Raw genomic sequence first — 15,253 nt, 5'->3', positions numbered from 1 at the left:
CACAAGGGTAGAGTTTTTCACTAAGGTGAGAGTCTCAAAGGATCAACACAACTAGCAGAATCTATTTCAGTCAAAAAAACTCGTGTGTGTCTTCCTGGGATGCATGTGAACGGACGGGACAGCGTAGCTGGCTGCCGCAAAAGGGCGGGTCAAAGCTTTGCTCACTACTACATTCTTTTGACAGGAACGCCAAAACACGTCTGGCCCCTTTTTATTGGGATAGCAATTATATGGACAGTCCACAGGCTGTTTTCGTGCCGTCGCCACCGTCCTTCACTGTATATGTATACGTATCTATATATATAAACACTCAAAGAAAAAAAAAATCGCCCGCGCTCGGCACCAAGCTCGTCACGATGCGCCGACGCATGCTTATCTCTCACGTGTACTTTGCCCCATGGATGGATGCCTGTGCACGCGCAGTTATCCTTTGGTAATGGAATCGTGTGCCTTTGGCTTTCACTGAAACGAAAGCGTTAGTAGCCAGCCCCACAAAGGCCACTTTGGTCTCTGCACAGGCCCCTTTTGCGAAAACAGCGCGCTTTTTATACACAGCGAGGTACAACTGGGACACTTGTTAGTTTGTACTCATCTGTACCTGTGATTACGTATTGTGCATCATTTTTGTTTAAACAGAGTGTTACGTGTCGAGCAGTAAACATTGTTAGTTACGATACTCTCCTGCGAGTACCGTTTTCGTGTGTCATTTGTGTGTGAGCAGCGCGCTGCACGTTTCGATCTGCTTGCCGTTCTCAGCGTTACAATTCAAGCTGTTGCTGCAGCATTTATTGCTTCGCCCTTGCGGCGAAACTGCAGCTTTTTTATTTCTTACGTATTTACTGCCTTTAATCTACCGTTGCGTGCCCTCAAAGCTCGTAGATCGCTATCGCGTCGCCGCGACCGCGGTTTTGTGCGCGGTGGTTGCGGTAAACGGTAGTTCATTTTACAATCCCCAAGCGCTTGGCTGCGCACACGACTTCAAAACTAAGTCATTTTATGCCATCTACGATAGCATTTGCCACAGTTTTGTCCGCAGAGTTTGCGGAAAACAGCGTTGCTTTGACTGAATGAGCGCATACTTTCGGGGTTCTGTCAGTTACGCCGTCGCCATACATGATAGTGTCAAGAGCGACCGCGGTTTCATCCACAGCAGTTGTGGCAACGACAATCACACGCACTGTAGAAGACAGTGCGTGCGCCGGTCGCACGCGTACTTCCGAAGCTTCGAGTACGCTGCTCTCAACCTTCGTTCGACAGTTTCCGTACTACATTTCGTATCACCCGCCGCGATTAGGAAATGTCTTCGGAACAATTGAATTGAGGCCCAATAAACATAGTAAAATTTGGCTGGCGAATTTCAAAAATTTGTATTTGCCACGGTTTCGCATCACTGAAATTATACTGTACGTTTACATGAACGTTTCTTATACTCATAATAAAATCGGGTAGGTTCAAAAAGCCTGGAGTGATTGAGCTGCTTTTTTGTCAATGTGGCCAGATCACGTACATAAATTTCAATTTCCGGGAGATTTTCATGACAACCGTGCAACCGAAAAAAAACTGTCAAAATCCGGGAGTCTCCCGGTCCATCCGGAAGACTTGGCAGGTATGCAAACATATATTAAATATTCAAGCCCTTGTTCTGGTGCGCTTTAATTAATCAAAGCAAAGTTATTAGGACTTCATATTTGTGGTTCACAGCTGTTGCGCTAAGGGCACAACATGCAGGTTTTGGCTACTTTTGAACGCGATTTCAAAATATAAATGCTACTCAGATCGCGGAACAAATGCTGTCAGGTGCCACCATAGTACACACACTCTTTTTCTTTCCACCGGAATCTAATCACCCATTCTGGCCAGTTGTCGGTCCCTTTAAAGACAGAAAAAAAAAAGTTTTATGTGCCTTTGCTATGACGACCACCGTGCTCACTGGCAACGGCGTGTTTTGCAGCACAACGACTCTGTGCGTGAGAAGCATGGTATGTGCTTCTTGCTCAAGGCGCTACATGCCATAAGCACGGTTGCCGACTAGGAAGTTTAGTTTTCGTGCCAAGCGTTGTTGGCTACGGCAATGTATTTTCATCTAGAAGTTGCGTCATCCCGCCGATAGGCATAAGGCTTTGTTACTTTACCTGGTCAATCGCATCTAGCGAGTGCCCTAACCTAATGGGAATATATCCGACATTGTGGTTTAGGGGTTAGGGTCTGCGCACTTGGATTGATTGACGACACCAAACTGCAGATAACCAATAAGGCCCCTATGACTTGCTGAAAGTAGCACAACTGAGAAAGTTTTAAGGCTGGTCAGGCATTTTGGCATAGCGTGGCACAAATTCAGAAAATTTCATGGTTTGGGTGCAGAAATGGGGATTTGTATCAGATTGGCGCAATTGTCGCAGCTGTTGCACCTGCGTCTATGGCATCTTTGACACAATGTAACAGATCTTTGTGAGGAATCTAATAAAACAAAGCCTTTATCTCAATGGAAAAAGTGGCAAGGGACATTCTGGGATGAGGTTTCAAAAAATCAATGACATCAACATTTTTAGTCTAGAAAGAATCATGCATTTCCAGAAAACGCAGCTTCTCTAGCAAAAACGACGCCACAAGCTTCTGCCATGAGCCTCTTTCCGAAGTAATGACCTTTAATGGGCACCCTTCCATAAGGGTCTTTGCCGAAAAGAACAAATCTAAGGAGCCTTTCTAGCACTTTAAAGTACCGCGAGCCAAACCTTTCAAACCTAAGTCCTCGCAGAGTTCCTTAGCTTGCCTTAAAACTTTCAACAAAGACCCGTCATTCCGCCATTGAACAACGCAAAAATGGCCCCAAGTGGCGTTTCCTTAAAAATAGCAAAACCATAAAAACACCCTTCTTATTAGACGTAAGCAAGCTTAGGTTACTTTCTAGAAAGAAACACCTCACAAGCGCCACAGGGGTAACAGCATTAGAAGGCTTCGCCCGAAACAGAACTCAACACTTGCAGATACACACCTAGGACTGTCTGTTTCATCCACAAAAGACAATACTTTCCTAACAAACGATATCAGTTAAGCACTTGATCGTGAAGGCTCTACAGCAAATTTCAGTTCCTAGTTAAGCGTCCGTATCACGTAATCAGGTAGACTTATGTCACCTTCTGAATGAACACCCCTCTTTTGGTCCTTTAGTTTCGTTGAGCAATTAGCGTGTGAGGAACGTAGAAGAAGCTGTCCTCTCCATACAGACTCTAAAGAGCACTCAATCACACCACACAGCTCACACCGCTTTTTCTGCTTCAGATGGCTCCGTCCGTATTCCTGCTGAAACCGGATATGTAGAGCATCCTTGTATATGCTAACTTGACGAAGACACTCAGACCTTATGACCTTGCACATCTTTCTTCCGTGATTAATGGATGGAGGGAAACTGTCAGAAAATCCCAAGAACATCTGTGACAGACATTCTGGTGGCATGCGTGCAGTTATTACTGAAAATCGCATTAATTACCTGCCACGCAACTCTTCTAACAAGCTATCAGCAGTGTCCCTAGAATGAATGGCGTCCGCCGGTGAATCGCTGCCACAGTTTCACGCTACCGAGTGGACTAGACGTCACAAGCCCCTGCAAAGAGTGTATTTTACCGCTACGCGGACTTGCATAACCGAAGTTGCGCCGGCACCAAACACAGCATCGTGAAATACTTAGGCCGCATGCACAACTGTTGTTTATTCAGCTGAATAATTCTAGGTAAGAGATTGTGATTTTGGTGGCCCTGAGAACAAGGTGCACATGTTATGACATGCCAGCGTGGCTATTGCCGGTGATAGAAGCTCCATAATCTGACTTTGGCACAATTTTTGTTGATTTTGTCAGGACAGTGCAGTAAATCTGATTTGGTGCACTTTTAGCGCAGTTGGCACAGGAGTGGAATCACAGCAAAAATCGAAGGGTTATCAAGGACTTCCAAGGTTATGTGTATGAATTTCCAAAGACCACATTATTTGTTACAAACCCAAGTGACACATCTTCAGAGAAGATGAAGGCTTGAAATAACTAGAATTCGTCAAAAAAGGGTAACGTCGCTGTGATGAGTAAAAAAGAGGCTGAGGCGCGCACCGAACGCGGAAGCACGGTGACAGTGCACGAGGAAAGGAGTCACCAGAGGGCACGCGCATCAGCCATGTAGGCGCAGGAGATTGGTCGGAGAGGGGCTCGTGGCACACGACCTAAGCCGGGAAGAAATGGCTGGCACTGGATGTTGGGACGCCGAGCTGTTAAGACGCGAGAAACGAGCATCACTACCGCGATGGAAGCAGTAGAACCGCCTGGTCCACAGGATGTCGGCATAGAGGTTCAGGGAGTGGCCGTCGATATCGGAAGAATCGAATGAGGCTGCCCAGACTTGCCGCAATCTTTCACAGCCGTTCCTGAGTGGACTACAGCTCCTCCACTTCGAGACAAAACGTATGCAACCCGCACCACAGTCAAGACGCCACTGACAAGTTAGGTGTAGCCTAACTAAGCAGAGGCGTAGCCTAACTGAGCCGGAGGATATGACGAAAACCGGAACCAGCCAGCAATGAAGTTGAGCAGCTCATTCAGCTATGTTTTCCAGGACGGCTTCGATGACATTACCACTTCGTCGTACTTCCGGAAAAGCATCGGAACATTAACAATGGTCTACAGTTGAATTTCGTTATAGCGAACTGCAGAAAATTTGAAAAATAGTTAGCTATAGCCGGAATTCGCCATATAAAACTGCACTGCAATGTCGCCAAACTCACGTGTGTGAGTAGGTTGGCAGCATGACAGGAATCGACAAGACACTTGAACAAAAATACAATTATTGAGGCGAAAAGAACTTGCGCGGTAAAGCTTGTTTTTTTGGTTGATGGCGTGCCATATAATTCCTTGTTCTGCCATGTTGACGCATTCCACAAACTTGAGCCCGTTGCCTTACATCGTGCTGCAATAGCACCACGCCAAAGCCAAACCAGCCAAAGCCTCGCTAAAAGTTGGTGGCGAAATGTTTTCGGAGACGGCAGCTTCAAATTCTACGGCTTCGATCCCGGCTTGCTTGCATGTCACCTTCACAGCGATTTCCACATCAGTCAGTTCAGTAACCGCCTCTAATGCGTCGTCGCCTGCAAAGTCCAGTGTCAGCGTGTCCAACGTATCGCCCACCAACCGTGGAAAATCACTCCATATTTCATCACGCCCGACAATCTCTTCAGAGCCTTCAACATTTTCAGTGGGCTCTTCAAATGCCTCGGTGCCAACGATGAAGCCAGCGTGCCGAAAGCAGTACGCAATCGTCTCTTTCTTCACACTCTCCCAAGCGGCCTTCATCATCTGTATGGCATCCAACAACTCAATTTTCAGGTCTTCAATAACTTGAAGACTAATGAGCCTTCACTTGTAAATCGCTTTGAAGGCGTGGATGATCCCCTGGTCTAGAGGCTGAAACTTGGAGCTGGTGTTGCAAGGCAGAAACTTGAGCTCGATTTTGCTCACTGACATCTGCGAAGTGTGCCGAGCAGTTGTCGACGAGAAGACACACTTTTCTGCCCGCATCCTCAAGCTGCGTATCCTACTCCCTCAATCATGTCCCAAACTCTTGTGTCCTCACTGATTTTCACTTGGAAGCACAGGTGACTGGTAGGACGCGGCCGCGTCTCATACAGCTAGGCGTCTTGAACTTGCCGATCACAAATGAACGAAGTATTATCAAACCATCCATCTTCGCGGCAAGTAGGATTGTGATCCGGGCTTTGTTTTGCTTGCCACCATGACATTTCTGCCCGCGGATGTCCAGAGTATGGCGCGGCACCATCTGCCAGAAGAGGCCAGTTTTGTCCGCCATAAAATTTCTTTTGGTTGATATTTGGCACGACTTTGAGGCCACTCTTTCAATCACTTGTCCATTGCTCCGGCGTTCGCCGACTCCCTTTCGCCTATGACAGCTTTTACGATGGTGTCGTACCGGTTCTTGAATCATTGCAGCCCCCCCCCCCCCCCGCAGCATTGGCACTAAAATCTTAGGCATTGAGGAAGAATGCGAAGTCTCTTGCCTTTTGCTGCAGCATTGGCCCCGACACAAGAATATTCCTAGCCCTTCCGTCGATGAACCATTTATGTAAACATTCTTCGATGTGTTCGAAGGCAGCGGGTCGAATACGCTGGGCGTTGGCATGTTTTCCGCCTTCTTGCTGAAAGATTTCCTTTTTCTGCTTCAGCACCATGCTTAATGTGCTGCGGGTTATTTTGAGCGCTTAAGCAACGACCGACTTCTTTAACCTCTTTCGACACCCCGAATAATTTCTAGTTTCGTCGCATACGTCAAGGCAGTCTGTTTCTTCCCATTTTGTGCCATGGTGACGGTATGCAGCACCGCCTAGTACCACAAAAACTTGCAAATGAAGAAAACACCCCTTACACACTCAACAACAAAACAACCACTAACCCGGAATGGCAGCGTGCAAACTGACTCGTCCACGCAGTCAATCGTCAAGGCCGCTCCATTCTACTGGCGCGTCAGGCTTATGAGACTTTAGTAGAAGTTGTAAAATCAACAGTAAAAATGGCTGTATTTGTATCCTTAGAGAGTGAACCTTGCCGATCTCGGAAGCCATAAAAAAAAATAATTTGCCGTCTACATCGCTACACCACCTAGACGCTAAAGGCGCATTGGATGTAAACGCGCGACCGCCTAGCTGCCGCTGTGCTGCGAAGAACCCGAACATGCGCTCCCGGAGAACTTGTATTCCGGTCTGGGAAATTCAGTATATCCATTGCGCGCTCGAGTTCGCTACAAAAAATGTCAAAGTACATGCAATTCTTTATACTTTCTGTCTGTAGTTTGACATAGCCAATAATTTGTTACATCCATGTTAGTTATACAGTAGAATCTTGATAATTCGAACTCGAAGGAGCCCAAAAATTTCTTCGAATTAATGAAAGCTAAATAAACGGAGGGCTCTACATGCAGTGGCGCATGTACATTGAGCTAATACACAAGGGGGAAGTTTAAGAAGACATATTTATTCACAAATCACAGGACATCCGTTATTAATTAAAGTAATCGGTGAGGCGCGTCTGCACACGTTTGCCTTGCAGCGAGTGAATTTCGCACGCAGCTTGCAAGGCATTTCTACTTCAGCTTCAGCATTCTCCTGGCAAGAGAAGTTGTGCGCGAAAATGTCGAGCGCCGACACTTTCTAAAGACGACGACGACAACGATGACTGCTGCGTAGCAGAGCCTCCTGCTCTCCGCTATGCAGCCGCAGCATGTCCCGCATGTGACGAAAAAGGAGAAGCGTCTCCATGCGGAGAGGAGCAGATCGGTATTTCAGAGATAACCAACACTCCATGGCCGCTTTTTTTTTTTTTTGCTTTCTACGCTCACATTGTTGAAAGGAAAATGGTTACGTGGCAGAGAAGGGAAAGAGAAAAGCGTGGCACATGGGAGACCCCCCCCCCCCTCAAGGCGCAGAGCCGTGCTCCCACAAAGGGCAAGGGCTGCAGAAGATAGTGCCTTTTTCCTTTCCATCAACCACACAATCATTCAACCCAGCGACGGCTTTCTTTTTTTTTTTTTTTCCTCTCTCTCTTTGCGCGCGGGGTTGGAAGGAGGAGGGTCTTTACGTGGCAGGGGCAGAAAAGGGAGAAGCGTGACACGGGTGCATTGCAAATCGGCATTCGAGAGAGAGCAAACATTCCACCGCAGTCTTTTCTTTCCTTTTTAATTTCTTCGCGGGCAGTATTGAGGTGTCGCAGGTGCTGCGGCGGAAGTGGCCGGGGTGCCGAGTGCATTTTCGGAGTGCGGCATGTTCGGATTAACCGTCGGAAGTGCTTGGGCGTTCGAATTACTGGGCGTTTTCGCCCATTGGAATACACATAGCTTTGACGAGACCTCATCGTGAGTTTGAATTAATTGGAAGTTTGAATTAAGCGTGTTCAAAATAATGAGATTCGACTGTATTATTGTGGGAGCGAATGAGTGTAGCCCCCGAGGCACTATCTTGAATAGAGACAGATAAGGGCTAGGGATAGAATTTGACTCGAATTTATATTAGTTCTGATTTCGCTTCTATAGCCAGTTATTTTTTATATGCATGTCCCTTTTTGGGAGCCAATTCTGAGTTTCAGATTGTTTGCCGTTTTGTGTAATATTAAAATGGGTTTGCCGTGTTACCGCCGACCTGCATCTCTCTCTCAATTCAACCCTTTGCAAGCACTCCCAAAATAAATTAGTGACAGTCGTTGGAGAAAACATCGAAAACATTGCTCCAATAAAATTTTCATTCTAGACAACTTTCCATCAATCAGTTTCCAAGAGTTGCACCGATAATCGCTTTCAGAATTTCACACGTTGTACGCAAACACAAGATAGGCAAAACTAAGGAACAGCTTTAATATACTGCTCCATGCTGCTTTTCCTGAATTTTCGTATCAATGTCCACTTCTCCTGCTTCTTGGCGTTGGCACGTCTTCTAGCCTGTTTGACTCAATGATGCATGTCGGGTCAGTTGCCTCCCCTGCATACGAGTCTGATGTAGCTGTTAATTTATTAACAGTGAATTCTAGTTTCATTCTTTCATTTTTGTAAGCATTTCAACCTACTCTCAAAGCAATTCTCATCCTCCTGCCTTTTGCGAGTTTCCAAATATGCACTGTCCTTCCCCGCAGTGGGGTAGTCGTTACAGTGCTCAGCTACAGACTCGATGGTCGCGTACTCAATACCAGCTGCGGTGGTCACATTTCGATGGAGGCGAAATGGTCAAGACTCGTGCAGCGCGTGATGTCAGTGCATGTTAAAGAACAGCAAATGGTCAAAATTTCCAGAGCCTTCGACTATGGTGCCGGTCAAATCATCTATTGGTTTTGGTAATTAAAACCATAAATATTAAAAATGTATGATATTGGTTCCTTGCAGAAGCTATTTTTGTCCTCAATTTTATTATGATGTGGACATTACATATGCCACCTGCTACATTTACGGCATCACAAATAATGGGCTGTGCAATGAGCGACTATGTTTATTAAAAATATAAAAATAAAAATTCAATGGTTGCAAGGACCCATGCAAACTCTGTAATTAATGTTATCTCTAGCAAAAAAAAATTAGCCTTTAAAATTTCCCTTGTTTCGTTCATTCATAGCGAGTGTCTCGTTTAGACAGAGGAAGCCAGCTTATAATAAGATCACGTGCTACATCACGCCAACAGGCAAAAAAAAAAAAGGAGTGTTCCACACTTGTGGTCACAGCTTCTAGCAGCGCTAACGCTCATGTACACCCTATAAGTGGATGGGACTGCCACCATAGCGAGTGGTTTGGTACCTGCCAGGAGCAAGCTACCTTTTCGTCCAGGTTACTTGTTTTCACACTTGCATTACAAATACCATCCCCAATACTTTCCTTGGCTTTCGTGCCTGTTGGTTCTAATTAATGCCTGAGGGACTGTAAAAATTCTTATGGCAAGATATGAACAATGCAAAGAACTCTGACAGTGAGGTCATTTCAAGATTACTAGCAAAACTGTTGCACAGCCCCTCTTAATTATAAATTTGGCCCAAAGTCTGGTCGCCAAGAAAACAAACAGCAGAAATGAATTCCCCCCCTCCCCGACATTCCTTTTACAATATCAGTTCAGTCAAAATGAATTTACTATTTAACGACATTAACTTGTGCTTGACCACACCATATCAAAGTGCAGATTCCTCCCCCCCCCTCCCTAAAAGATGTCCCTCATCTATTTAACAGATGCCCAACTCACAATTGAGATGTCGTCCAGGATAACGCCAAACTGAGAGGCCCGCTCTGTCAGCTCGTCACACACCTTTTGGGAGACCACCTCTCGCTGGGTGATCATTTCACTAGCGTCAAACTGGGCCTGCAGGAAAGAGTTATTGGAACTTCATCAAAGTCACACTCTCCACAATAAAAGCACAAATGACACAGTTCACAAAAAAAGGTTGCCTCCTATTATTACGAGTTGCCAGGTTGTAATAAATGCACATGGTAAGTGATGCCAACAGGCAGCGTCATGGCTACTAGTGGTGACACTCGTACATTTAAACCAACACAAGGACAGGGGATCACCACTGCTGTAGCTCAGTTATAATGATGCTACTAGCTCAGGTTGCTTTGGAGCAGGCAAAAATGTCTTTCGGAGCAGCTGTTGCTAGAAGAGAGTTTAAGACGCCTACTGCATTTATTACAGATGACCAATTAAAGCACAATGTGCTGCAGCACGCTATTAATGTGCAAGTCACCCACGGCTAACCTGACTGCATTCAGTAAACAAAGCCAATGGCACCATATAGAACCATAGCAACTTATTAATTGATGACTCAAATTGGCATGATTGTACAATACTGATGTTTGTACATACTTGTACATAGCATATCCCAGAAACACAGTGTAATAACATGGAAATAAAATGAAGGAAAATAAGAGATGTGCCTTAGAAACTCACCCTTTCAAGTGCCATAGCAATAAAAAAAAACACTTCGTATGCCATGCCGCGGTAGTCTAGTGGCTAAGACTGCTGACCCGCAGGTCGCGGGATCGAATCCTGGCTGTTGCGGCTGCATTTTCAATGGAGACAAAAATGCTGTGGGCCAATGTGCTCACATTTGGGTGCATGTGAAAGAACCCCCAGGTGGTCAAAATTTCCGGAGCCCTCCACTACGGCGCCTCGCATAATGGGACGTTAAACCCCACATATCAATTAACACATTTCGCATACTGAGCTCATTGACCACATGCTTCTTAAAAAGCAGCCTACGACCATCAGAGACTGTGTCAGATTTTTTCAATCTTTCCCATGAAAATAGTTAGGCCATTTGGGAGTCAGCCTATCTTTATCAATGTACCAGCAAGGAGTGCTCTTCAGTGTCATACAGAAAATGTCGCTGCTTTCATCATGATGTACAGAATGTTTCCTGGACTTGTCTCCGGTAGCTGCAGCATCATGAAGCGTCTTGGTGACATCTTGTAGCCGTCCCTGTGTTTACCCAGCAACATGCATGCTGGCCACATATATATCTGCACAGTCAGCTGCAGATTTTTTCGACTCCCGATTTTTCAGACACGCTTGAAAGCCGCCGTCACAAGGCCCTTGCATGACAATGTGTAAAAAAATCTGAAATTTCAGACAGTGACACTTCTCAGCATCTTGATTTTATGGAATTCTTACTGAAATGTCATGTTCAAAACAGAATTAAATAAAGGCACCACCTGTGCTGCATCTCCGCTTCCGTAGGCTTGAATGAGCACTTCCGCAAGTCATGTGCTTGACGTCGTAGCGATGCCTCAAAGTCAGCTTTGCCGCAATTCTTAAAGGGCCCGTAAATCATCTTCGATATTTTTTCAAACGTTTCAAGTAAACGTGCGCATTTTGTGCAGAATGCCGTCGTGATAAACAATTCTACACGTGGCAGCGCTACGAGCCGCCACCGCGCCCACATTCCAAGAAACGATCTCTCCTTCTTTGCGGGCCTTTTGTGCCTCTGCATGACGTGCCGTTCCAATATCTCCGACATGCAGATCCAAATATGCTATGATTGGTCGAGTAAGAGCCTACGACTTCCGGTCAGTCAGCAGGCAGCGGTCCACGTGTTGCCCGCATTCGTGCGCCCGCTCATGAATCAGCTGCATAGATTGTCTGGCATGGCGTGTCCCCGTACGGGTCCATCGTGAATGCAACTGACGGAGTCCTGGAAACCGGAAGTAGATGGTGTTTCAAACAGTGCACCAGCGATGACATATGCGACATGAGATAGAGAGGGGCATGGGAGGGACGCTCGGCGAGAGGGCAAAGCAGCTTTGGAAGAGGATACTATGGAGGGTAGCGCAGGACAGAGCGAAAGGAGGGATTGTCGCAGTTTCGATATTCACACGCGCCTAGCTCCCCAAACGACACTGTTTTGAAAAATTCTCACGGCCGTGTTCGTCGCACACTCGTGTACGATTTCCCCATGCCAACTGAATTTTGACTTCTGAGTGAATTACGGGCCCTTTAAGTTATTTGTGGTAAAGCAGATCAAAAATCCGAAAAAGCCACTATCACGGTGCAGTGCGGCGATGGTTTCACCAATAAGTGGTGGAATTGATCAAAGACGTGACTGCGGCAACACAGTGAGCACACCAGCTTGACTTATTCGCTGTTTTCCCTTAATGAACAGCATCTTCAGCTAACTGCTTGGTAGCACAAGTGGTGTAGCGCAGTTGTAAGCATACTGCACACATTTAATAGGCATCAACCCAAATACAGCTGTCTTCTGCAAGAGTGCTAAGTGAGCAGTCAGGAATGGAGTGGACAGCAAGAACACTTTCGTGACAAATGCATGCATACCATGGTCGTCAGCAGGATTTTTTTTCTTACGTGGTGCAAGGAAGTGTATCGCGGCTGGGAAACGAGAAAGCACTGGTGTAGTGTGGGTGAGGGCCAGTACTGGTGCAGCTTGTGGGGGGCATATGCACCTCTTTCACCCCCCTGCCGGCGTTTACGGCACTTATGGTACAGCAAGTGCCCCGGCAGTGACGGCGTCTGCTTAGTTTGTGGTGTGCTGCACACGAGTATGAACAATCCGCGGTGATTTTCATATAGTAGTGCATCGTTTAGTAGTGCACCCGCATCGAGAAAGTCCGAGCCGTCCGCTCTTCCGCCACAGCATTTGTGCTCCACACCTTTCCCAAACGCTCCATGCAAGACAGCTGCAATTTAGTCTGGGCTTTGCTGGTCTTGGCAGCGCTCGTCACGAGACGCAAATTTGCAATGGGCAGTCAGCATGCACTTAAGCAGAGTTCGCAGTAAATCCTCAATGTATTCACATGCAATGTTTAAAGAACTACTTGAGTTTGAAAAGGCCTCTTTGTTCCGTGGCTCTACCGCAAGCAGCCGCTGCTATGGCTGCTACTATATCCGCATGCCGTATCAGATGCATCACTGCATGGTATTGAGGAACAGAGTCCAGATTTTGTAATACACAGTAATAGAGATTACACATGTTTCACCTCCACAATGTAGACATGTTTTGTGCGGGGCTGCCCAGCGACAGTAGGACAAACAAATGACCGTGGCACTCTTGGGCTCAGCAAGACCAGGTAAACAGCTGCCACACAAATGAAAAGTTAATGAGCAAATGTTCAATACAAGTGCTGTTGCTGGGCCAGTTTTTTATACTAAACTTGATGAAAGCCATGAAAATAGACACAAACATTAAGCTAGAGCAATTATGATGTTTTAATTTCTTTTTCCTTGTACTTTTCTGCGGGCACAGGTGTGCTGGCTGCATTGGTTGTCTGAGGCATGTGTCTTCAATTACAAAGCAATTGAAATTCAGCGCAGGTATCGTGCATTGCCTCCTTTGTGGATGTATCTTTTCTTGCTGCCTTTATCAATTATGATTGATAAGCAAGTTATGAAAGCCAGGATCGAAGTGGCTGGTTCCTGAATATCTTCAAAGTTGGTGTGTACATATGTCTCGCCGCAGTAGTCTAGTGGCAAAGGCTGGCGACCCACAGGTCGTGGGATCTAATCCTGGCTGCATTTTCAATGGAGGCGAAAATGCTGTAGGCCTGTGTGCTCAGATTTGGGTGCACATTAAAAAACACCAGGTGGTCCAAATTTCCAGAGCCCTCCACAATAGAGTCTCTCATAACCATATGGTAGCTTCAGGACGTTAAACCCCACTTGTCAAATCAATTATTGTAATCACACTAGAACCTCATTACAACAGATCTGCTTACGACAGACATTCGGATACTACATACCAATTGGCATTGCTATGCTGACCCCCCTATTTGTTCCATTGATTGAGTAGTATGCATTCTGGTACAACAGACATTCGGTTATAATTGACTAAAATGTGAGGCCAACAAGGGGGTCAGGACCCCTTTATAGCAGACTTTTCTACCATGAACATCCCAAATTCAATAACTTCCCACTTCAAACATCGCTTGGCATACTTTCGAGACGGGAACGGCGCACAGTCGAAATATCAATGTACCAATTCAAGAATGAAGGCTGCCGATCTCCGGTCTTTAATGGTCAGTTAGCTAAGGCAACAACAAAGTAGTGCACAAAGTACTTGGTTTTGCGTTTTGGAACACCAACACACGAAATTGCTAGTCGCAGTCACCGCTGCTCTATGCAATCACTGTGTGCCGAGCTTGGCCAGGTGGCTTGCTGCCTTTGCGCTGAATGGCCCATCCACAGTTCTGAGAAGCCAGCGGGTGCTGTAATAGGTGGATCGCAAAATCGTGACTCACGCAAAGGATTGTGGGCTATGGTGCCCATCTGCATCGACTTCCTGTTTGAGATACCAGACCTCCATACGGGTATAGTGGCTAGAAAGGTTTCCCTAGTGCAGTGAACACGCGCTTTCCCCAGAGCGCGGCGGAGAAACTATATTGTATGCACTGCGTGGCGGCGCTGTCCGTTGCAAGTGCATTCTCGAATGGCAAGCGAAGATAGCGGTGGTTGACAGCGGGGTGCACCTGGCGTGGCAGCACAATAGCGTCATGGTCTCGGAAACGCTACCCAATACGTTTACTTTAGCAGGTGATTTCAATGCTCACTGTTATCTCAGGGACCGATCGATGAGGTAGCCAGTGAAAATTCTATCTTTGAGGACCATATGAAAAGTCTTCTACAGAACTGCACATGCAGGTGCTGGCAGACCGATGCATTTCTCACTGTACACGTAATCTAAGCTCTCTAGACATGGCATTTTCCTAACAATGCAGATTTAAAAGCACTGTATTTATTTCAAGCGAATTGCAAACAAATGTGCTTTGAGTGCTTCTTTCTATCCATCATCTAAGCACCTACGTACGCCTGAGTGCTGTAGTTGTCTTCTGCTTAACCTGGTATAAACAAAAGTAACCAAATGAGCACGTGAGTGTATGACAAACTCGAGTGGCAGGTCAAGAAATGTATAACATAATATTGTAACACACGGTTCAATGAATACTTTTAATAAGCTAATGTAGGCAGGGCGAACTTGTGCCCGAGAATAATAACACAGCTAGAACGAAATCTAGTTGTCTTGAGGATTCACTTCTGCCTCGTCTTCCATGTTCTTTTTTTTTTTTCCAACATGGTTCGCGCGCAGCTTGGCCCCGCAAGCTCGTGCATTGCAAACCATCTGGAGGGCACAAGTATCGGCTAGCACGCGTAACTTGAAGTCACATTGTGTCATTGCCCCCATTTCCAGAGTGCATCGTCCCAATGCTTGTGCCGAACTGGTTGCATGGCGGTCATT

At 46.2% G+C, this 15,253-nt stretch overlaps 1 protein-coding gene across 4 annotated transcripts in view; it reads right to left on the bottom strand.

Moving 5' to 3' along the window:
- The window catches only part of Phb1 (prohibitin 1), a 67,675-nt gene that overhangs the window by 16,700 nt on the left and 35,722 nt on the right, over nucleotides 1-15,253 (bottom strand). For all 4 annotated transcript variants that reach the window (XM_037426534.2, XM_037426535.2, XM_037426536.2 and 1 more), the window contains one exon: nucleotides 9,757-9,873. In XM_037426534.2, coding sequence (XP_037282431.1) covers nucleotides 9,757-9,873 — 117 coding nt within the window. The remainder of the gene's footprint in view (nucleotides 1-9,756; nucleotides 9,874-15,253) is intronic.

Source organism: Rhipicephalus microplus, chromosome X, assembly GCF_043290135.1.
Source record: "Rhipicephalus microplus isolate Deutch F79 chromosome X, USDA_Rmic, whole genome shotgun sequence".
NCBI lineage: Eukaryota > Metazoa > Arthropoda > Arachnida > Ixodida > Ixodidae > Rhipicephalus > Rhipicephalus microplus.
The sequence above is the reverse complement of the archived record's forward strand: the minus strand, read 5'-3'. Positions and strand labels throughout refer to the sequence as shown.